Genomic DNA, 23,064 nt, shown 5'->3' with positions numbered 1-23,064 from the left:
ACCGCTGCCGCACGTTGAACGCATCTATCGGGGGTCGTTACAGTCGCTTCGTTTACATTTGGACCGGCGTCTTGCCAGCGTTACGATGGATCCCGTTCCCGAACACGACGACGAAGTTCTCGCAAAAGCTCCGGCCTGCATTTCAGCAACCTCAGCCCCACAGAGCGTGCGATGCTTTTGAGGGAGCACGGTTAGGTTAGGCGCCGGCGGGTCGTTTCCCCCTTCCTCAGTGAGCAGCCGTTGCTAATCAGATACCATAACCGCAGTGCGGGGAGTCGCGAGGGGCCAGGACAAGGTCAACGCGTTGCGCCCATCGGAGCCTGGCCGGGGGTTTGTGCAGGCCAACGGATTGTGATTTCTTGAACGGCGCAGTTGCACGGTGCAGCAAGCGGCGTCGAGGTCTCCCACGGTTTCAAGGGCCAGGTTATTTATTTATTTTTTTGCCACGACAAACGGATGGATGCTCAAGAGCGCTCGCGTATAAAGTTGGCGTCTTGAAACTAAAGCCGACGCACGACGCTTCAACGGCTTCCGCTGGATCCAACGGGTCCACTGAATCGGGCTCTCTCGCCTACTTGCATGTACCTTCAGATGTGTACTTTGAATGGATTAAATTAGCCGAGAGCTCGAAAAGAACAGCTCCGACCAACTGCCGAAGCTATTGAATTACATCACAACGCGCACCTCGTCGCGGAGCCGAATCAGTCTTGCCAGGCCGGCAGTGGCTGGCGCACTCGGCGCGAAATAGAGACATGCTCCAAGTCTCTGCCAGTGCACCGAAGCCGCCGAACGCTCGGCGGTCAAGTGCAGTTGGAGTATAGAGGGTCTCGCTTTGGCCGACGTGACACCGCCGTGCAGCGCGCGCGCGCGCGCGTTAAGCTGGAGCATAAACGCGCCTTAACAGAGCCTGCGCTTAATTGCTAACCAACGTATTCGGTGGCGGCATCTATGGGAGCCACTGAAACCCCCCGCCCACTCTCCGAATAAAAAAAAAAAATCCTGTGCAGAGGCTCGGAATCGAGCCAGGGCTTTTGACGTTTGAGGCGGAGACACTACCACTCCGCCACGACGGCTCATGGTATAACCATCAATAAAGGCGCATCTGGTGAATGCACTCTTTCGATGCAGAAATCTCCGCACTTTCTCTACGTATATCCTGGCCTAACAGAGCTAGGCCATCAGCAATTTTTCTTAACTGCCTTGTACCTTGTCTCCCGTCCCTAATAAACAATTTCCGTTAAGTACCTTGAAGTTGACTGGCAGAGCCGGGAATGTTTCGCCGGGCGAGCGTGCGAGGACACAAGTGCTCTTTTTACTTTCGAACTGCCTTGTATGATCACCGACCATCGTGCCATCATAGATTTTCATCGGCCGTGGCAATCATCTGACCAGTCTTAACAAGCTCCTTCAAAGGTTAACTAGCACTTGATGCGGCACTTGGAGTTCCTCCGCTGTTCGGCGCTTGTAAATCGAGGCGCGTCAAAAACAAATCCACAGGGCACGCAAAGCTCATAGACGCAAAGCGTCATAAAAAATCGAAACTCTCCTGGCCGCCTGTAACGCCGCCAAGCATCGCTTTGCTTTTTTTCCAACATTCAGGTTGTCTTTTGTCTGTCTTCCTTGTGAGGTAAAAGTGCACTATTGGTTTTAAAACAAAACTTACTTCAATATTGAACCGTGCAACCTTCCTTTGTCAGCCGCGGTGGCTCAGTGGTTAGGGCGCTCGACTACTGATCCGGAGTTCCCGGGTTCGAACCCGACCGCGGCGGCTGCGTTTTTATGGAGGAAAAACGCTAAGGCGCCCGTGTGCTGTGCGATGTCAGTGCACGTTAAAGATCCCCAGGTGGTCGAAATTATTCCGGAGCCCTCCACTACGGCACCTCTCCCTTTCTCCTTTCACTCCCTCCTTTATCCCTTCCCTTACGGCGCGGTTCAGGTGTCCAAAGATATATGAGACAAATACTGCGCCATTTCCTTTCCCCAAAGAACCAATTATTATTATTATTATTATTATTGTCAGCCTCAGAGATTCGCGACCTCCATGTTGGAAGGAAAATTCCTCCAAGGTGGCGTCTCTTGTCCTATGATGTCAGCACGCATGTACTTGCAAGATCGGCCTGTGGCGGCGATACCTGTATTTTGGTTCTTGCCATTTTCTATCTTACAAGAGCTTTGTTTTCAGTAAGAGTGGCGTTTTTGTGATCAGGAGCTGGTATTCTATCGATACAAGCCAACTTCAATTTCTCCTCAGTGTCCCTTTAATACTGTATACGCCTCACCTGTCCTCCTAGCTTCACTAAGCCCTTTGACATCCCATTTAGTGTCTGCTAGTTCCTCGAACAGCACTGTTAGGCTAGCCTCACTAGATAAGGTTCTAGCGTTAAGCGTTGCCAGGTTCAGATTCCAATGGCAGCCTGTCTGGAGCCAGAAATTCTTAGCACCCTCCGCTGTGTCACAGGTCTAACTGCCACCTTGGTCAGTTGCTCCGCAGCCGCTGGGGACTGAGGGCCGAGGGTTAATTGGTTTGTTCATAGGAGGCTGTGACCAGGTACTACACCAGGGTGGCCAAATCCTGTTCTGGTGAGGGAGTGCGTTGTCGGTTCTGGTCACAGAGATCAGGCTGCACCCCAGGCAGGTTTATGCAATTCCATCGACACGCGGAGTTTTTTTTTTCTAACCCAGTCGAAAATTGCATGGCACCGGGATTCGAATTGTGGTCCTCTTGTACGCGAAGCGGATGCTCTACCTCTACGCCATCGCTGTCTCCTCTTTAGCAAGGCTGACCAAACCAGACGGTCACGCATTGCTGCTGCACAGCTTTTTACTTTTGTTGACTTCACAGGGATCGGCGAAAATTTCTTCTTAATCGCTTGAGCTGCTCTTATCGAGAAGTTATCCTCCAACATAACGACGAAACCGGTACCTGAACACATGGGTGTGTCCAGACCCTTTGACACTATGAAAGCATCTATGATTATGAAAACACACCCTGCTGAGGCAGATATCTGGATAGCTGAAAGGCTGGTGCTGAACAGAATTGGGTTAGGATTGCAAAATAGAAGTTTTGGTTTTTATGCAAGGGTAAAAGTATCAGAATTTTTAGGTGCACTTTTAATTAGCCATTTATTTAAAATCTTTTCTTTGCTCGCTCTAATATTTAGATATCATAGAGGCATAAAACTAGTTTTCGAATTAACCTGTTAAAAGACTTGAGAATCTGCGATTGGTTGTACATTGTTCACTGTTCTCCAGTGTGCTGGAGACAGGAGCACTGATGGCGGTCCCACGACTTTTTTGTTTTTTTGTGAAACTTTTACACAAAATGGGGATGTGTCGGCACAAGCTTTAGATGCTTAGTTTTACTTTAAATTATGCAGTTGTGTTGCCCAAAAATCTTATTGTAAGAAGTGGTGAACCGTGTTTTTGCAACATAAAATTTTCCAACTTTAGTGACTTGTGCAAAGAAAACTAGTGTGCACTGATCATTCCATTCCTCCTTAATTATTTACTCCTACTTTCCTGCTATTGCATGCAAATTAAATATTTTAGCATGCATATTTAAAAAAAAAACTGCTGCATTTGCTTCAGAAACCTGCTTCTCAAATTTGAACTGGCCAGAACTTAGCCCCTGCTAATGAGTGTGCTTGGTCGTAAGCTAGCCATTTGTCCATCTTCTTTTTTGTTAGCTTTATTTAAGTTCATCATCTAATTTAGTTTGCCGTCTTCCTTCAGTTCTCTCCATGGCTCCAAAATAATGAGACCCAAACATGCAAGCTTGGCACTGAGCTGTTTGAGGCTCAAGCCTAGCCCTGGCTTACCACAAGGTTGGCTCAGCTAGCTTTCTGATAATGTGGGGCTAGGCTTGGGCTTGCCCAGGTGGGCTGTGGCTCTTGGTAAGCCCAATACCATTTAGTGTGCCAAGCTGCACTTTTGGAAGTTGTGATGCTGCATCACCGTTCAAAGCAGCCCACACAGAGCATCATCCTGTCTGCTCTTGTGGTTTTCATTTCTATGTGCCATTTGCAGTTTGTTGTCATTCGTATAGGGCCATAGCAAGTATGGTTCGGGTTGGGACAGCATTATGTTGTGCATCTGCCAAACCGTGGCATTGAAGCTTTTCCACATACCTTGTTTCTTGTGCAGACATCTGTGTGCCGCAAGATCATGTCGCGGGTGGGTCAGGAAGGCCAGGTTGTGTGCATCCATCAGGACAACTTTTACAAGGGCCTGTCACCCCTGGAACGAGACCGGGCCAACCGTGGCCTCTTCAACTATGACCACCCAGGTGAGCACTGTCCCTGCCATGTCTTGAACTGAGCTTGAAATTGGGCTGTTCTTCAAGTACCTGCCAGGTTAAAAGGGAATAGTGAACCCTGGTTCATAGCTTCCAAAAACTTGCTTTACTTTGAGCATTCCCTTTGTGTAGTTACGGACTCTTACGGCCTTGCACTGCTGTGTGCATTGCTAGCTTGTGTATTGTAGCAACTGCACCAGAATAGCAGAGGCCATGGATGTGATGTGCCTGGGTAGAGCGCTTCCTTCTTGTAAAGCTTCCCTTTCTGGTTGTCCTCCCATAGGAAAGTATGTTATCTTGACTGTGTGTGCAAAGAGTCTGTGTGACATGCATGCAGCTATTTTGCTTACAAAGTGGGCAGTGACATTGTGTTGTCGTGGTCACTGTGCAAGGGGCATGGCATTGTGGAAACTTCTGCGCTGGTATGTATGTCAGGCAGGCTTGCTGGCCCATATCGGTGTGTGGTATCCTTCTTGCGGAGAATGTTGAGCTGGCACTGTGCACAAGGCTTGCAAGTGAGAATTTGCTGACATGAGAGCATGCTTGTACTGGAGCAGTGTAAAGTGCTCCAAGTTGGCATCAAATGGGACAGGAGCTGGTTGCGTAACGAGTTGCATCTGGGAAGAGCTCTTCTTCGGCTGTTTTTCTGTTTTCCTCTTCTCCCTCTCATCACATCACAGACTCTTTGCTGTCCAGTTTGCAGCCCACCACGGATGGCTATGAACTGTAGTGGTTGCATTCATCTTGCTAATTAACGTAATTGTTCCCTGTTGCTTTTCAGTCTTCAACACCACATATGGGCCCCCCATCAAAGCAAACTTCGACTCACCTAGGCCGTTACACACCAGTACCGTGACTGCAAGTCACATATCTCCAGGTACGCGCGTGCGCAACTTCAAGGATGAAACATTCTTCACGACAGCATCATATTTTCTCTGCTCTTCCTGGCTTTCCAATTGTCTGCGAGTTTCAGTCTGCACTCTTCTGACTCTTCGTTCAGCCACGAGTTTCTCTCTGCGCCCTTCCTGGTTCATCGTTTGTTAGCAGATGCAAATTTCCCCTATTGGTTGTGATGGATGCCTTCCTTAGCCATATCATTGGAAAAACATCGCCAAACGATGGCTACAGCCTAGTTCAGTTGCATCAGCTGGATACTCCTCTGTGCTTTATGGAAGTTGACATGCATGGAAATGAAAACAGTTGCCCACACGCACACAAAAAAAAATTACGCAGTCACAGTGCCAATTCTTGGTGAAATATTTATACAGTCAGTCCCAGATGTATCGAATTACTAAAGCAAAAGCTTTACTAGGCTATGTTGACAAGGTCGTGTCCGCAAAAACGTGTCCGCAGCAGTTGTGGGGAACTCAGAAGAGCTAGCATCAAACGAGTGGTTGTAATCGAAAGAGGGTGATGTGGGGATGCTGTGCAAACAAAAATTTTTGAAATCGGATGAATAGTTAATTAGAGCCAAAAATGTCCAAAAAGAGGGCGGGGCCAGAGCAAAAGTGGCGCCAAATTTGAAAACGCCGGAAGTGTGGGACTACGTGCCCTGGCAGTGTGGGCGGAGCCAACGAGTCCGCTATATTTGAACGTCCGAAATGATTACTGAGATGAAACGAGGGAAAATGAGTAGTTAATCGAAATCCAATCAATTAATTATTGATTAATAAAAAGTAAGCATGAATTAAGGGTGTTGATAGTGAATTAAGATTAATTAAGGGTGAATTGAGGGGAATTGATTGTGTAACGGTGCGGCGCGGAGCAATGCTACGCCAAATGTAAAATGAGTATACGGCCCCATCCACTTCGACGCATCGCTCCTACATCATTTACGGTTTGCTGAAGTGACGTCACGATCACGTGAGACACACGGAGCGACATTGCACCAAAAAAACAACTCGAAATGAGTATACAGCCTTTTTCGCTTCGGCGCGCCGCTTGCACGTCAGTCGCTCTCTTGCCGTTGCCGCGTGCAGATGCTGTGCTCGCGCGCTGATGCCGTGGTGCTTAATTGCTCGTTGTGTGGCCGTGTGGCATCATGTTTAAGCGGTCTGTGCCATCACATAGTGCAGCTTCAATGTCCAGACCACATGTAAAGAGAGGCAAAGAGAATCAAAGAGAAGTGACGAGTGCCGAGGAGGCGTCAGTGCTTTTGCATTACTCCAGTGCGGGTTGCCGCACTGATCTCGAATTTTTACGTATATCGAACTGTCAAAATATTGCCTTGAAAATTTCTTGAAAAAGTATAGCAGTGTTGTTGGCGTTCATCGAACATTCGTTCAGCAGCACGTTTCTTATATCAAACTGCGCGCTGCACCCATTCTAAGTTGCACTTTTCTGAAAGGCGCTTCTACGATCACTTTTTGCAAGTGGAGCTGAGTCGGCTGTGCGGCCTCAGGAACCTGCTGGCTGTGCTAGAGCTGTGAAACCACATGACGAGTTGAACATGGGGTGTCGTTGAGGGTGGTCTTCAGTCTGGTGACGATGCTGTCATGTCGTGAAGCCAGTTTAGCTGACCGAACGCTTGCGGTGGCTCTCATGTATGTGTTGCTTCGCTGTTGAAGGCAACGCAGAAGTCAACTGTTCAGTAATTTAAATCTAGATATTATTGCATTTATAGCGTACCGGTAACAGAAATAGACCTCTCATGATCGGCAGTGACTTCTTTCAAAACACTGTCCACTGCGGCTTCAGTGTGAAGTAAGCTAGACCTAGCGACACCCAGCGAGCGGTGCGCTGCTAATATGCCTGCAGGGTTATCCTTTGTCATGTTTTGTATGTTGAATTATTCATAGCTTGATGCGATTCACTGACCATAGTCAAACACACAAATGATGTTCTGGGAGCGCTACGGCTCCTTTCCATAGCGCTGAACAAGGGAGCCGTAGCGCTCCCGAAACGTCATTATTGTGTTGACCTTGGTCAGTGACCAGTGAACCTCATCAATCCATGATTCCTGACCAGACGGTATGCCGTTGAACCCTCGACTACATCGAATTATTCATATATCAAACTTTTTCGCGATCCCCATTAAGTTTGATACATCTGGGATAGAACTTAAAGCATGGTGAAACTTAGGTGCAGGGCTTTGTATGCTGCGGCCCTTCGAGAACATGCCTGCTGATTCTCATGTCGTGGCGGTCGAGGTGGCATTCCACAGCCTGTGCTTTGCCTTCAGGCTGCACAAGAACGTGTTGTCGGGCTAGTTCGTTCAATACTTCAGACATGGTAGTTGCGTGAAACACACACTCACAAGACGGTACGAGACGAGCGCAAACTTACAACTGATGTTATTCAATGGACACACAGCACATATTTGAAGGAAAAAGAATGTACTTTGAGCATGTGCAACGAAAGAGTACAGCATGTGACAATCAGTAGCACACCAAGGCCAGAACTTACATCGTCTTATCGAGTAAGGCTACCTCACTATTCAACAGTATAACCGAAGAATCACTGATACATGCATCTCCCCTTTTCTTTACGAAATAGGCTTCTATAACTTCACGTGCGATTGAATCGCGACTCTTGCCCAGAACTCTAATCTCATTCAGCCGTGGCTGACAGTAAGTGCAGGACAGGCAATGCTTAGCCAAATTAGATCCCTCCCCCGTTGTTAGCGATAACCCATGTTCCCGTGCACGATCGGTCAAGCAGCATCCAGTCTGGCCTACGTACGTTTTTCCACAAGTCAGTGGTATTTCACAGACAACTCCGACGGCGTATCCTGCAAAGGGCCTGGTGTGCTTCTTGTCACAACCACTTTTCTTTGTTCCTTGATTGGTGATGTGGGGGGCATAGCTTTGCCAGTTTGGATGGTGCTGTTAACACCATTGGCACATTGTACTTTCCCGCCACCTTTTTCAGGTTGTGTGATACTTTGTGCATGTACGGCATGACTCTTGTTCTTGCTTTGCTTTCAGCCCTTTGCCACACTTTCCCTTTCATCTTCTGCGGTAGCGTCTCAGCCACAGCCACCACGATCGCACAAGGGAACCCGGCAGATAAAAGCCTGCCAACCTGATCATTAAAACCTTCCTGCGTTCTGTGAGGACACGATTTCATGAGGGCAGACTCTAGACACAGAGCAGCAATCCCCCTCTTAACAGTTTTTGAGTGCTCCGAACTATAGGGTAACAGATCTTTTTGGGTTCTGGGGCGGTACAACCAGCACACACCATCGTTTGAAAAGATCATGTGGATGTCTAAAAACTGCAGGCAGTCCCCCGAAGGCATTTCATGAGTAAAAGTTAGACCTTTACCATGTTGCCTGAAATGAAATAAAACCTCATTCACCATATCGTGGATCGTCATAGTGTGGTGGTTGTTCAGAAGAACTAAAAAATCATCCACGTACCTAAAAGCCTTTGAAACCTTCCTGCCATATAGGGCAGTTGTCAGTGGCTGGTCAATTCGTGATAAAAAGATGTTGGTTAGTACAGGTGCTACACATGAACCAATGCATATGCCACGGCATTGCAGATAATGATCTTTGTCAAATGAAATAAAAGTAGTGCTAAGGTAAAATTCCAGAAGTGTCATAACATCATCTAGGGACATGCCTGCAGAATTCTGGAACGACACTTCTCCGTGTTCTTCCACACAAGCCCTTACCGATGTGAACAATTTCACGTGCAGTACGGAGTAGAAAAGGTCTTCGACATCCACAGAAAACGCGAACCCAATTGAGTGGTTGTGCCCCAGATACTCTGCGACATCTTTTGAACATTTTGTGCCGAAAGGGTTGTTTACACTCAGTATGTTCAAATGCTTAAGTAGGAACTGGCTAACCTGGATCTGCCAGGAGCCCTTTTCACTAACGTAGCGTGTCTTGTGTGTGTGTGTGTTTCACGCAACTACCATGTCCGAAGCTGCACAAGAGAATGTTGAAAAGGGCTTTGTACTTGTGTTGTAGCCATGATTGCTGTTCTTTGTTCGTTTTCTGAGCTGTCATCGCCTGTGTAGCAACCCACTTGCATTACAGATGAAGTCACCTCTTATTATTAGATATAGCCGCTGCAGTGGCTCAGTCGTAATGGCGCTTGGCTGCTGACCTGAAAGACACGGGTTCGATCCTGACAGCAGCGGTCGAATTTCGAGGGAGGTGAAATTCTAGAGGCCCGTGTACTGTGCGATGTCAGTGCATGTTAAAGAACACCTCGCCCGAGGTGGTCGAAATTTCTGGAGCCCTTCACCGCGGCGTCCCTCATAGCCTGAGTCACATCACCCTATTTTTTCTGCCATCGCTGTGATTTTCTGTACCACCTGTGAGTACACACACACACGCACGCACGCGCACACACACACACACGCGCTGCCGGCTTTTCTCGTAATGGGACTTTTTGGATTAAAAATAAGGAGTTTTACTTTTTGGACAGCCCTTGTAGTTGCTGGGTGGCCATGCTCTTTAGGGCTAGCGCGTGTCAGACGTATGTCAGCTCGTTGTGGAATTCACATGTGCAGGTGTCACTTCTGTGCGCACAGTACTTAATTTTTGTTCTGATGCTCTATTTCCGGAATGACGATTGGCACACTTGGTAAGAGCTCACGCTGGTGTTGCATGTGGTGGGAAGGCAAAACACAGGCAGTGTTACACATCAAGTGTGAGCCATATCTGGGGACAAATAAAAGGTAAGTTTTGCAGGGAAACAATGGTGTGGAAACTGCATGTTGACAACCTCATAGGCAGCAGTGTTGGTATTCAGTGCAGCATAACCAGTGCTTGTCTTTATAGTTCGTTCACTGCTTGATGTGCATATTGAATGCTGGCCACTACGGAATGAGCATACCTTCCCCATTCTTCGTAGCCCTTAGCCTAAATGGAGAAGTGGCTTCTAATGAAACATCTAGATTTTATCAGGCATCTTATGACATATGTCCTTCTTGTAATTTAGTGTGTTTTTATCTTGATTGCGGGTCTCCTGCATATTTGCTTTCAGCATTTTTTTTTACTATTTCTTTCATGTCCGGTACCATAACAAAAGGTGTTGGAAGAACTAGGGTGCCTCGATGCATAAGCCGTCTTCTAGGGTGGAGACAACTGTGTCGTCTGCTATGGCGGCCGCTATGTTTGTGCCCACTCCTCGCAACGCGCGTTGGAGCCGAACATGCTGCCTCGCAAAAATAATGTTTTGCTCGTGGAGAGCAAAATTAAGCAGGAAAACACAGCTGCTGAAGAATGAAATAGTATGTTTTTATGGAAGTAATGGATGGACTTTTTAGGCTCGCAAACAATCCCAGTCATAACTTTTGCGGTCGCACATTTGATGACACTCTCATTTTACGCAGCTACAAATATAATGCTTTGGTACGGTATTTTGCGCCTATCTGTGGCATCCAATGTGCCAGCATAATTCGCGCTACTTTTTATGTAAGGTGGCCTCTTTTACCATAGCGTGAAAGATTTTTTGTGTTTTCTTTACCAACTCAGAAAATCTTTACTGAAGGTGTGGTCTTGAGTATCAAAAATAAAGAACCTTGAGAGAAAAGTGCGCATGTCGCATCGACGCGAGACCTATTAATTTTCAAGTACTGCGAAGCGTAAATGGGCAACATAATAGAATGCACAATGTCGCGAGTTGTACACGAGCTCTATCTCACCAGTGTATTTAATTAAGTTTGTTAGAGGAATACGGGAGTAACTGAGAAAAAACAGAGTAGTCAAATTATGGTGACATAAGTACAGGAGCTTTAAAATTTGCACTTCAGTGTAAGTTGATCCCAGCACGTTTTAATTGCTTCCATGGTCCTCAACTTCTTTTCCTTCAAGTTGACTCCAGTGTGTGCACAGCCTGGTTGCTAGGTCACAATGGCCATTTGCCTTCAGCAGCTGCCTCCCATCGACGCAGATGTTCTCATAGCATCTGTCCTCGAGGTGGGCCTCCATGTTAAAAAAAAGAAACTGTAGGCACTCGGTCTGAAAAGGAGTGACGGAGTGAAAAGGAGTGAAAAGGAGCACAACGCACGACTCCGGCTGATGTGCTTGCATGAAAGGTTATACGTGGCAGCATCTGTGACTGCAAAAATAAATGCCTACAGAAATACCAACACAACTTCTTGCACAAACTTGGGTATTATTCTGCAGTGTTAGGCAGGCATAACTACAAAGAAGTTGCGATAAACGTTCTTACACTGCATTTACGCCAAGTGTTCGGCAGCTGCCTCTTGTCACGGTTTATCTTTATAGTCAAGATGAGTTTTGTTTTAAATCATTTGGGAAAGCGATTGTTCTCCAGTCATTTCTGGAGTGGTTCGTGCACGACACGCCAGAATCTTGCCAGTCCTGCAATCGAAGAAAACAGAGGCCGAGTGGACACTGCATCTCGCATGTGCTGACAAATAGCAGAGTGGACACAAATATGTCTGCCATCCCCACGGAGGCGGCAATGTCAAAGAATGGCACCATCCTCCATGGAGCGGCGGGGAAGTGGGCGCATGAAGAACATGAGCTGTATGCTGAGGAAAATGCTCAACTTTCATAGAAATACTTTGCACAGGAGCCTGTATAGGATTTCGGAAGCAGAGCCACGACCAAAGCTATCTGTTATGCTCGGAACCAACTAGAAACTGAAGTTTGGAGTTGGGCTAGTTGATGTCTCATAATTCGGTGAAAAACGGTGCAAAGATAGGACTTGAACCCTTGTCTTGAAGTCCTGTTCTGATGCTTTTTTTTCTTCACCAGGTTAGAAATGGAGCTGATTGCTCCTTAGCATGGTATGTCATTAATTAAGCCTCTACTATGTATTAGGCTTTCTTCAAGAATTGTATTCTTCATTTCTCTACCTTTGTCAGGGGTTGTGGTGACAAGAGTATGTATAACTGTGTCATAGCTGTGTTCATTGTAATTAGGACCAGCTATCAGACATGTCCAACTTCACTTGTTCAGCTGCAGGAGAAGCTCCAGAATTGGGCATACTAGGTGCAAAGGCTGGCAGCCATGTGTTTGTTGCAGCCAGCATTCCAAACATTCAACTCATGAGTGTATGCATTTTCCATTCTCTTTAAATTAAATATTTTGCTAACAGCCACCGCAGAGTGCTTATAAGAAAGGTGTCAAAATGAAGACATGCCACATAAACCTTTTTTATCGAAATCAACTCTCCTCTGTTGTTGTCTTGCATCCGATGAATGGCGCAGCTGAGGCCAGAGCAGATTTTAAGCTGTTGTAAAAACTCAATGCATTCTTATTCGCTTTTTCTCTTGCCTCCTTGAAAATGCATTTCTGTATACATTGCCAGCTGCGCAGATTGTGACGTGTGTGTCATGAAGCTGTAAAACCTGTTCCGAATGCTGGAGACTGGTTATTCATGCAATATCCCGTACACTGTAGAGAGGCATGCAACATGTTTCACAAGACCCTGTTTGAAGCCTTCTCCTGTTGGCATTTGTAGCGGCTGTGGTTTACGCCTGGTGGTAGTGAATATTCAAGTACTGCCTAGTCTTTTTGCGGTGAAGAAAAAAAAAAAGCTGCTTTTACAGTGCTGATGTTTTTCTAAAACAGTGTGCTAGTTGTTTTTAAATATAGTGGCATTTCTTTCCATTAAAATGTCAGCAAAGTTTGCTAACCTGCTGCTTTGCATTAAAGGTTGGCCGAAGATGGTGCCCCTATTAACGTCAGGGTAACCGAGAACCACAGAATGCCGAGTATGAGTTTTGAAATAATTAAAAGAATGGTTGTAGATTTTAGTCATTTTAATTACTAAATATATTGTGCTCTATACCTTATTCACTAGCAGTAAGGTATCGTAGTAGGTTAATAACTAGAGGCCGGATTGCCAGGCACTAAAAAATTGCATTTTAGGCACCAAAAATAGGTGGTTAAAAGTACATTTCAGGCACCGAGCAAGAACAAATAGGCATTATAGATTTTAGCACAAGTTCAGATGATTTCTTATCTAAGCATCTGCGCACAATATTTGCTGCAAAAAAAACAACAAAGAGGGATGATTTGGAATCATGAAAAAGGCACCAGCTTTAGGGGCAGTTCTTTTAAGGCTGTACCGCAACATATATGACAGACGATCCTCATGCTTCAGCAATGAAGAGGGGGTGGTCACTTTTTGATGCGAGAAATCTTCGGAGGAAATAGTGTTACTAGCCCTTTTACAAACACTTTTGAATGCGCCTGGCAACAAGCAATAAAATGCAAATATAGTTGTTGAAAATTCTGGCGGTACTTATTAGAATGCGAGTTGTTCTATGTTGAGCATCAGAAAATAGGCAAGTCATGCTATAAATCTACAAGTGAACAATAAACACATTGACAGGAGTCTGTATAAATAAAAATTACTGTAATTATCATTATTTTTGGCATATGAGCTCAAGATCTTCATTCGTAAAGCAATTAGGTTTATCTATTTTGCACATACATGGTGCTTCAGCATTAATAAATATGCTGCCTATGTAGACAGTGCTTTGCAGTTGGTGTCTGAAGCCCCACTGTCTTTTGCGGTACTTGCCTTTTAGAATGGGAAGCGCGAGAGCTGCCCTTCAGATATCTGCTCTTTAAATGAGCACACACTAGAAGGAACTTTCAGAAACACAGCCTTGACTGAAGCAATAAGTTAGGGAAACAGTAATCCCGGCATAATTTTTACAGACAGCGATGGGGGTTCCAGGTTCAGAAACCCAGTGTGCTCAGCTTTTTAATGACGCTTTCTCTTCCATATTCACGAATGAAGACATCTCCTCAGCTCCTCGCATAAATAATCTTTCGAGCATTTCAATGTCAGAATAACTGGTATTTTATCCTTATTAAATAACCTTAAGATTTCCACCAGTTCGGATGAGCAAGGTTTTAATTGCAAGTTACTCAAGAACACATCACACACCATTAGTACAAATATAACCACCCTGTTTTCTCATGACTGGCGTGCTGCCAAAGTGATACCCATCTTCAGATCTGGTGATCGATCTTCTCCGCTTAATTTTCGCCCCGTCTCGCTGATGAGCACTTTCTGTAAACTTCTTGAGCATGCCATTCATAGTCAAGTCTCTGACTACTTAGAAACCAAGAAAGTTTTCAAATACCGGCATGGTTTTCACAAGGGCATTTCCTGTGACACTCAACTCTCCAGATTCCTTCATGATTTACACTCGTCCATCAATTCCGGTTATCAAGTTGTCGTCAGATTTTTCCAAAGCATTTGATCGTGTCTCTGATCACAGGCTTATAGTCAGACTAACTCAGTTTAACATTCACCCTGCTGTTATACTTGGATTAATGACTTTCTCTCCGCTATACTCCAGTTTACCTTCGTTAACAACTCTTGTTATTCTAATGTCACCTCGGGAGTACCGCAAGGAAGTGTTCTTGGCTCCCTCCTTTCTTTTTTAGTATATAATAAATGATTTACCAAACTCTTTGTCGTCTTGAGTTAGGCTATATTTTCTGATGACTGTGTAATATTCTGTAACATTAATTCTATCTCTGACCAGCATTGTTTGCAATTTGACCTGAATACAGTAAATGCATGGTGCTCATCATGGCTTATGCCACTTAATGCTTCTAGAACAAAGTTTGTCTTTCACTCGCCATTCTTCTCGCATGCCCACAAGCTACTTCCGAAATAGCGATTGTGTCAAACTTGCCACTACTTATAAATACTTTAGGATTCACCTGCAATGACTTAATGGGGCATCATCACATTAATGTGACTTTAGCATCCGCTGTCCACTCTCTTGGCCTTCTAAAGCATAACCTCTTTCTCCACCGCATCTGAAGAAGCTTGCCTAAAATCACATTCATTCGCTCGAAAATCAAATATGCATCAGCCATTTGGGACCCTGACCAAGCCTATCACATATCTAATATTGAGTCCTTGCAAAACTGCGCTGCACGTTTTATTTTTTCAGACTACTCATATACTTCCAGTGTCCACTGCCTTAAAAAATCGTGCTGAATTAGAACCCCTATCTTATTGCCAGAAACTTTCATGACTAGCACTTTTCCACAAACTGTATCACCATCCATCGCTTCACCAAGATTTTTTCCACTCATCGTCAGCCTTTGTTTCGGGTCTCGACCATCCATTCAAAGTTAAACGCATTGCATGCCATTCATCTCTATTTGCAAAGTTTTTCATACCACGCACTATAATCGAGTGGAATAACCTACCAGCACACATAGCCATCGAACTTAACGCGTCTGAAATTCATGACCTAATGCGTAGTGACATTGGCATTTAAGAACGAAATTTTCTGGTTTTTTTTTCAGCCTTGTACTGTTCCAGTTTCTCTTTCTCTTTTGTGTCCATTGGTGTCTCATTGGTTGTAGTGCCATAATATTGTATCTCCTACTCAGGATTTGTATTGTAATGTTCTTAAACGTTTTTCTCTCTCGTTTTGTTTATATTCCTGTTCTTAGGTATTTAAATTTTACTGCCATGTAAAATTGACTAGCTTGTCAATTGCACCTTTTTGATGTTCTTGTTGTTTGTTGTATTGAAGTGTACATTAAACCTCCACCCCCTCTGTAATACCTTCAGTCAGGGCCTTTAGGGTACCTTGAAATAAATAAAAATAAAAATGTCCTTTAAATGTTCCTTGAGTTCTTTACAAATGTGATGAAGCTCATGTGTTGTGCAGGCGGCATGGAACACCTGTGGGTAGCATGCCTTCTGCAGAAGTGCGGACTTGTGCATGTAGCAAAACCTTGCTGCCTTCCACACCAGATGGATAGAGTACTTTCAATGACTGGTTAACGAAGCGGGCTGTGATTTCCATATTGGTCATCTCCAAAGGCTTCGAGCATAAAAAGAAGGTCCTTGTCTTCTCATCTGATTCAAGCTTTCCTGCTGGGAAGTGGTCAACAAAGCATCCTTTCACATCCATTGTTTCTTCTACGGAGACCCAAATGCAGGAGTGAGAAAGAGCTCATCTTATATATATTTCCAAGGGTTGCTTCATCAAGATGCCTGAGGTAGCCGCCGTGGTGGCTAAGTGGTTATGGCGGTCGGCTGCTGGCCCGAAAGACGCGGGTTCAATCCTGGCAGCTGCGGTCGAATTTCGATGGAGGCGAAATTCTGGAGGCCCGTGTACTGTGTGATGTCGGTGCACGTTAAAGAACCCCAGGTGGTCAAAATTTCTGGAGCCCTTCACTACGGCGTCCTTCATAGCCTGAGTCGCTTTGGGACGTTAAACCCCCATGAACCAAACCAAACCAAGCCGGAGGTAGTTTTCTCGCAGTTTAGATTCTGACGGCACATGTTATTGCCATACCTCTCTAGAAACTGTTTCATTACCAGATTTGGAATTTTTCCCCATGGTATGAAATCAGCGTAGAAAGCATTCTTCCTGTCATCCTGACAACCTTCTCTCACGAACAACTCCCTTGGTGCTTGAGGGCTCCCGGTGTTTGACATTCGCCTGGTGCCCAGCAGGTTTTACGTGCTTCTTTTCACAAGCAACCCAGAAAAATGCATGGATATCGCTTACAGACGGCATAAAAATTGAATATTTTACTAACCGTAAACAGGCTGACATAGACTAGAACTTGAGCCGCTAAGCATTTCGGGAATAACACCATACGAGGGCGACGCATTGTTTTTGACAAACACACAGACACCATCCTAGACTCAGTGGGAAGCGGTGAAATAAACTGATGCGATCAAACGAGGGTCGTGTGGTGGTGACCTTAGTGAAGGGCTGCAGATGTACGTTTTTCAATTCTCGGGTAATCGCTATGATTCCAAGAAATTTTTAAAACAGAACAGCGCGCACTTTGACAGGGACACGAGGAAGACACGACACAGACGACCGCTGACTTGCAACTGAAGTTTATTGCTTGGAACGAGGCATATATACAGTTCCAACAAAAAGAAGAAAACACACAACCATTCATAGATTCAAGTCGTCATTCAAACATGCTGCACAAAACAGGGACAATAACTGAGATCATCATTTCCCCCCCGCTAAAAGTGCCAGTTCTTTGGGACCAATCGATAAAGAGGGGCTGCTAACGCAGGCGTCTTTTGACCAGGCGATGTGCGCTGCTTCAATTATTTCACGTGTCAGCTGGTTACTGTGCTTAGTTAAAACTTGTGTGCGAGTGAAGTCAGGGTGGCAAGTTTTGCTGTCACAGTCTCTTCAGTGGATGCCAAGATGCCCTTTTACATTGTTACGCACATTGTTGTTGTGCTCCTTCAGGCGTTCATTGAGGCATCTCCCCGTCTGACCTACATAAAGCTTGCCACATGACAAAGGAATGGCATAGACTACACCTTCTTCACAGGAGACGAATTGGTTTTCATGATTGATGTCGCACTCTCTAGGAACAAAATCGGTATTAACCGTTTTGCACGTCTTCCCAAGCTTATCTGGAGCCGAAAAAATAACTTTGACACATGCTCTATTTGCTATCTTTTTTAGTCTGTGGGAGAAATGATGAATGTAAGGCACAACAGTGGTTTTTTTCTTTTTCCTTTCGCTTTTCTTCACTGCATGTTGCTGTCACTGGGTTAAGCTGCCCATCTGCATGCTGCAGGCTGTGAACTGGAAGGACTAGTTACGCTTGAGGCTCAAGGCGGCTGATCCTAACGTCTGCTGAATTGCACTTCTGCTCAAGGTCACATGCAAAAGGGTCCAAGATTGTACAAGCATTACTGGTCGTTGATTCATTGTGCCAAGAGCTCAAGTGCAGTAATTGTAGGTTGCACTGTTGAACCATCTTCAGAGGCTGTGATGGCTGTGCTCAGCTCTGCTTGTACTTGGCATTATGTTGATGCAAAGTAAATTATCAAATATAGCAGAATGCATGTGTGTGCATGAGGAAAATCTAGGTACTCTGTTTCCAAAAGGGTATGACAAGGTGGACACCTTACCTAGCTTTGAAGATCACACAAGGTACCTGCCAGGTATTGGGGTGGAGCACTGCATTTCCATGCTCAGTGCATACCTGTGCTGGAAGGTACAGTGAGGGTCAAAAGTCTCAGGCTCGAATCGTTCCGTACTTTATACAGGTGCCACATGACGATGCACTTCTGGTCTCGACACCAGGAGTGCATCGTCAGATGTCACCTGCACCCAGTGCAGCATGATTTGGAACTTGTAAGGTGGGGGGGGGGGTTCAGAAACCCCGGCTGTACATGGAGAAATGTTTGTGGGATTTATTTCTGCATTGCCTTGCTAGTCACTCAGCTGACATTTGTTCCAACAGATGCATGTCTCCTCGTGCATTTCATTGACCACGCAGGAATTAATATTTTTCCCTGTAAAATTTTGTCCATGACTGCACTGCCTGCTGGTAGTTTGTGGTGACAGTTGCTGCCCATTGAAATGGTTGTACGCAGACGTGTTTGATGACGAGCTGATGGCGGCAACCCTGAGCGACATCTTGCAGGAGAAGGTGGTGCAGGTACCTGTCTACGATTTCATCACCAGCACTCGGTGAGGGTGTGTGGCATGCCTCTGTCGCATTGCTTTTGACCTCAATAAAAGGATATAAATGCTCTTCTATGCTAAGCCGTGCTAAAAATTTTGCATACATGGGGCCTTTAGAAGTGGGGCTTGCTTACTGCGGCATCCTTTACGATGGTCATTAGCATGCTCATTACCATGGTACAATAAATGCATGCTTGTCGAGCCAGTTTTGTGATTGAGTGGCATCACAGGAAAGGACCCAGCCAGGTGGCAAACCTATAGTCTTCTTGTAATAGCATGGTTGAAGAGTGAAAATCAAAAAACAAGCTGTTGATCAGTAGAGCACCAGATTCAACCAGTGTGGGGTAGTAAATATAGATTGTTCTTGCAGTGCATGTAACTTTCGGGTTTCTTCGTATTGTCACCGAAAGCCAGCCAAAAGGGCAGAAGGGCACACCAGGACTAGCAGAGCACACACACTCAGCCAACCAACGCACAAGCCGCAGAAGATAAGGAAGACCAGCGGGTGCTGTCGCACCGCATGGCAGCGCCAGTAAATGGCCAGTAAAGAGGTATGGAGTGTCCGTGGGGCCGTAGTTTGTTTCTCTTGTAGGGGATACCACCCCGCAAGCAGAACGACGATAGACTGCGTGTGAAGAAGTGGGGTGGCGACGAGGTGCCCCCTTCGAGGTACTCTATAAGGGGTCGTAGCTCGGCGTCATCTCGCTGTTGTTGAGCAAGGACAGACGTGGTTAAAGCGCCAAGAACAGCGGGATTGTCTTCCATGTCAGCAATGGTGTACGGGAGAGGAGTATGGGACAGGCAGTCTGCATCGCTGTGTTTGTTGCCAGACTTGTACACGATGGTAACATCGAATTCCTGCAACTGTAGGCTCCCAACATGCTAGCTTTCCGGATGGGTCTTTAAGGTTCGCGAGCCAACAATGTGAGTGGTGATCGCTCACGACTCGAAATGGGTGACCATACAAGTATGGGCGAAATTTCGTTACTGCCTAAACTACAGCAAGGCACTCTTTTTCCATGGTAGAATAATTCGCTTCAGATCGCGACAGTGCGTGGCTTGCATAAGCAATCACGCGCTCAACACCATCTTGCCACTGAACGAGGACGGCACCCAGACCAACGTTGCTGGCATTGGTGTGTAGTTCCGTGTTCGCCTCCTCGTCAAAGTGGCCAAGAATGGCCGTAGTTCGGAGGTGGTTCCTGAGGTCGTCGAAGGCCTCCTGCTATTCTTGGGCCCAGATGAAAGGTAGCTTATTCTTTGTCAAGCGAGTTAGAGGCTCGGCTAGTCGGTAGAAGTCTCGCACAAAACGTCGGTAAAAGGCACAGAGACCTAAAAAACTGTGAAAAGGCGCACAGCGCGCTTATCGGGGGGTCAGAAATGCAGCGATGGCAGCCGTCTTGTCGAGGTCACGGCAAACACCCTCAGCACTCACGACATGGCCCAGAAACTTCAGCCATTGGAACGCAACGTGGCATCTTTTCCGGTTTGAGCGAGAGGTCGGCCGATCGTATGGCCTCCAGTACTGCACTCAAGTGCTTGAGATGCTCGTCGTAGGCGGCAGAAAAAATGACATCATCAAGGTAGACGAGGCAGGTGTGCCATTTCAGGCCAACTAGGACAGTATCCATCATTCTTTAAAAGGTGGCACGAGTGGAACACAAGCCGAAGTGGAGCACCTTGAACTCGTACAACCCGTTGGGAGTAACGAACGCTGTCTTCTCGCGGTCCCGTTCATCCACCTCAATCTGCCAGTACCCACTGCAGAGGTCAGGAGAAGAAAACCAGCGGGCATGACGCTGCCGGTCGAAAGAGTCATCAGTTCGAGGTAACGGGTAAATGTCCTTTTTGGTAATTTTGTTAAGTCTTCGATAGTTGACACAATATCTGAGTGTCCTGTCCTTTTTGGCGACCAGCTCAATGGGCGAATCCCATGGGCTTGTTGATGGTTGTATGACATCATATCGGAGCATTTCATCAACATGCAGCTGTATCGCCTCACGTTCTTTTGCCGACACTTGATAGGGGTGTTGACGGATAGGCCGCTCACTGTCATCAACTATGATGCGATGTTTCATTATGGACGTCCGCCTGACCATAGAAGTGGTTGCAAAGCAGTCATGAAAAGAGTCAAGGATGGTTTGCAAGTGGCGGTGCTGATCAGTGTTCAAAGCAGGGTTGATGTTAGCCTTAACTGTTCGACTAGGTCTTCCTGGAAGGGTGTCCCAGGACGTTGACAATGCGCAGTGGGTAGCGGCGGGCTCGCTAATTTCATTGAAATAGGCGATGGCTATATTTTTCTCCAAGTGGCGGTATTCGGCACTAAAGTTCGTAACTAGAAGCTGAGTTCACTGGTTCTGCAAGGCAATGGCACCCCGTGCTATGCAGACTTGTTGGCTCAGCAGTAAAGACTTGTTTTCTTCTGCGATGGCGTTGGATGCGTGGGGGTTGTTGCACTCCACCGTAACAAACAAGCTGGCATGCAGTGGTAGAGTGATGTGCTCGTTGGGGACGCGCAAAAAACGGGTCTGCCTGGTGCACTGTTGCCGGTGGTGCATGGGGTGGAGAATGTCACCATGAGTTCGCGGTGGTAGATGATAGCACCATTTTCGCGAAGAAAATCGAGGCTGAGGATCAGGTCCTTGGAGCACTCAGCCAGCACAGCGAAGCAACCAGTGAAGATGATACCACGAATCTCTATCCTGGTGGTGCAGACGCCGAGCGGCATTACCACATGACCACTAGCGGTTCGGATTTGTGTTTTGGGCCAGGGTGTCAGCACTTTTCTCAAGAGACCATGACTCATAACGACCAAGACCATGACTCATAACAGAGAAATCTGCGCCAGTATCTACGAGGGCAGTCACATGGTGGGTGTCAGCGAGGACCGGTATTTCAGCAGAAACAAGCTCATTTTCTGGAACGCGCGCCGTGGAAGGTTCCGAAGTGGAGGGTCGAGGTGTTCGTCGAAATAGGGCGTCGAGCAGAGGCTGTTCTGGGCGTCGGAAGGTGGTCGGTGCAGGGGGTGGAAGATCGCGTTGAAGGGCCAACTCGGCAAGTGGAGGATCCTGTTGCAATTGTGGAGCAACGGCAGCCCTACCCCCAGAGGTCGCCGTCTTCAGTTTTTCCGGCGTGGACAAGAGAACTGCCGGATGGACGACGTCCTGGATGGGCGCTGTGGCGAAGGCACAGGGGGGATGCTGGCCGTCAGGTGCTGCTCGATGTCACGATGTCGTTCACCATAGCGTGGCCGGGAGCGTCTCGTGAAAACCCTCGCAGGCCATCCGACGATACGGACAGTGGTGCAGTATGTGGCCAGCTTCACCACAGTGGAAGCACAAGGGCCGGTTGTTCGATGTGCGCCATGCGTGTGCTTTGCTGAGGGGTGGTCAAGTGGTTGTGCGTCAGAGAGAGCAGGCGAAGTCGAGAAGCATTGATGCGGTGCAGGAGGAGCAGGGCAGTAAAACGCTGGTGGTGCTGGCGCAGAGCTGCGTAACACTTCACTGTACATCATGACATGCGGCTCAGGCGGCGGCTGGGGACAGGCCATTGGCTGCACTGCTCGACGGACTTCATCACAAATGACATCAGAGATGGCTCCGACACCCGGGTGTTGCTCGACAGGGCGAAGCTTCTGTAGCTCTTCACGCACAATGCTTCGGACAAGCTCACGGAGGACCTCACTCTCGGGCAGAGGCATGTTGGCGTCTATAGCAGTTATATTCACCGGACGGCCGTAATGCGCGAACCTCTGCTGCAAGGCGCGCTCCATGCTTGTCGCTTCCTGAGTAAAGTCAATCACTTTGCTAGGAGGGTTGTGCTAGGAGGGTTGCGCACAAGTCCTACGAAAAGCTGTTCTTTGACTCCTTGCATAAGATGACGTCCCTTCTTCGTTTCAGGCATGGTAGGATCTGCGTGGTTGAAAAGCCGCGTCATTTCTTCTACAAACATGGCGACGCTCGCATTTGGCGGCTGCGCTTGGGACTGCAGGGCAACTTCAGCTAGCTCCTTCCGTTCGTCGCTGCCGAAGGTGTCGAGCAACTGTCGCTGGAAATCTCGCCAGGTGGGGATAGCGGACTCGTGGTTTTCAAACCACGTCTTGGCGGCGTCTTCCAGGGCAAAATAGACATTGCGTAGCTTGCGGTCCTCGTCCCACAGATTAAACGCAGCGATCTGGTCGTAGCTGGCCAACCAGTCCTCCACGTCTTTGAACTTGTCGCCATGAAACGACGTGGGAGTGCGAGGTGCATGGAGGAGCAGCAGTGGGGAACTGACAGCATTCTGAATGGTCTGGCTTGCCGCAGTGGACGTCATTGCGTGGGGTGGTGCCGTCAAGGGGTCAAAACTAAGGATCCAAACCTCGAATGCGGCGGCTTGCCTTGTGGACA

The 23,064-nt window shown here is 46.9% G+C and overlaps 1 protein-coding gene across 2 annotated transcripts in view; it reads left to right on the top strand.

The window, feature by feature from the left end:
* Positions 1–23,064, top strand: part of Uck (Uridine-cytidine kinase) — an 84,193-nt gene that overhangs the window by 28,540 nt on the left and 32,589 nt on the right. The window contains exons 2-4 of one of the 2 annotated variants that reach the window (XM_077651093.1): positions 4,144–4,285; positions 5,076–5,171; positions 18,586–18,682. In XM_077651093.1, coding sequence (XP_077507219.1) covers positions 4,144–4,285; positions 5,076–5,171; positions 18,586–18,682 — 335 coding nt within the window. The remainder of the gene's footprint in view (positions 1–4,143; positions 4,286–5,075; positions 5,172–18,585; positions 18,683–23,064) is intronic. The other variant, XM_077651094.1, reaches the window with a different exon arrangement.

This window comes from Amblyomma americanum, chromosome 1, assembly GCF_052857255.1.
Source record: "Amblyomma americanum isolate KBUSLIRL-KWMA chromosome 1, ASM5285725v1, whole genome shotgun sequence".
NCBI classification, from domain to species: domain Eukaryota; kingdom Metazoa; phylum Arthropoda; class Arachnida; order Ixodida; family Ixodidae; genus Amblyomma; species Amblyomma americanum.
Note: the sequence above shows the minus strand (reverse complement) of the source record. Positions and strands in the feature narration are given on the sequence as shown.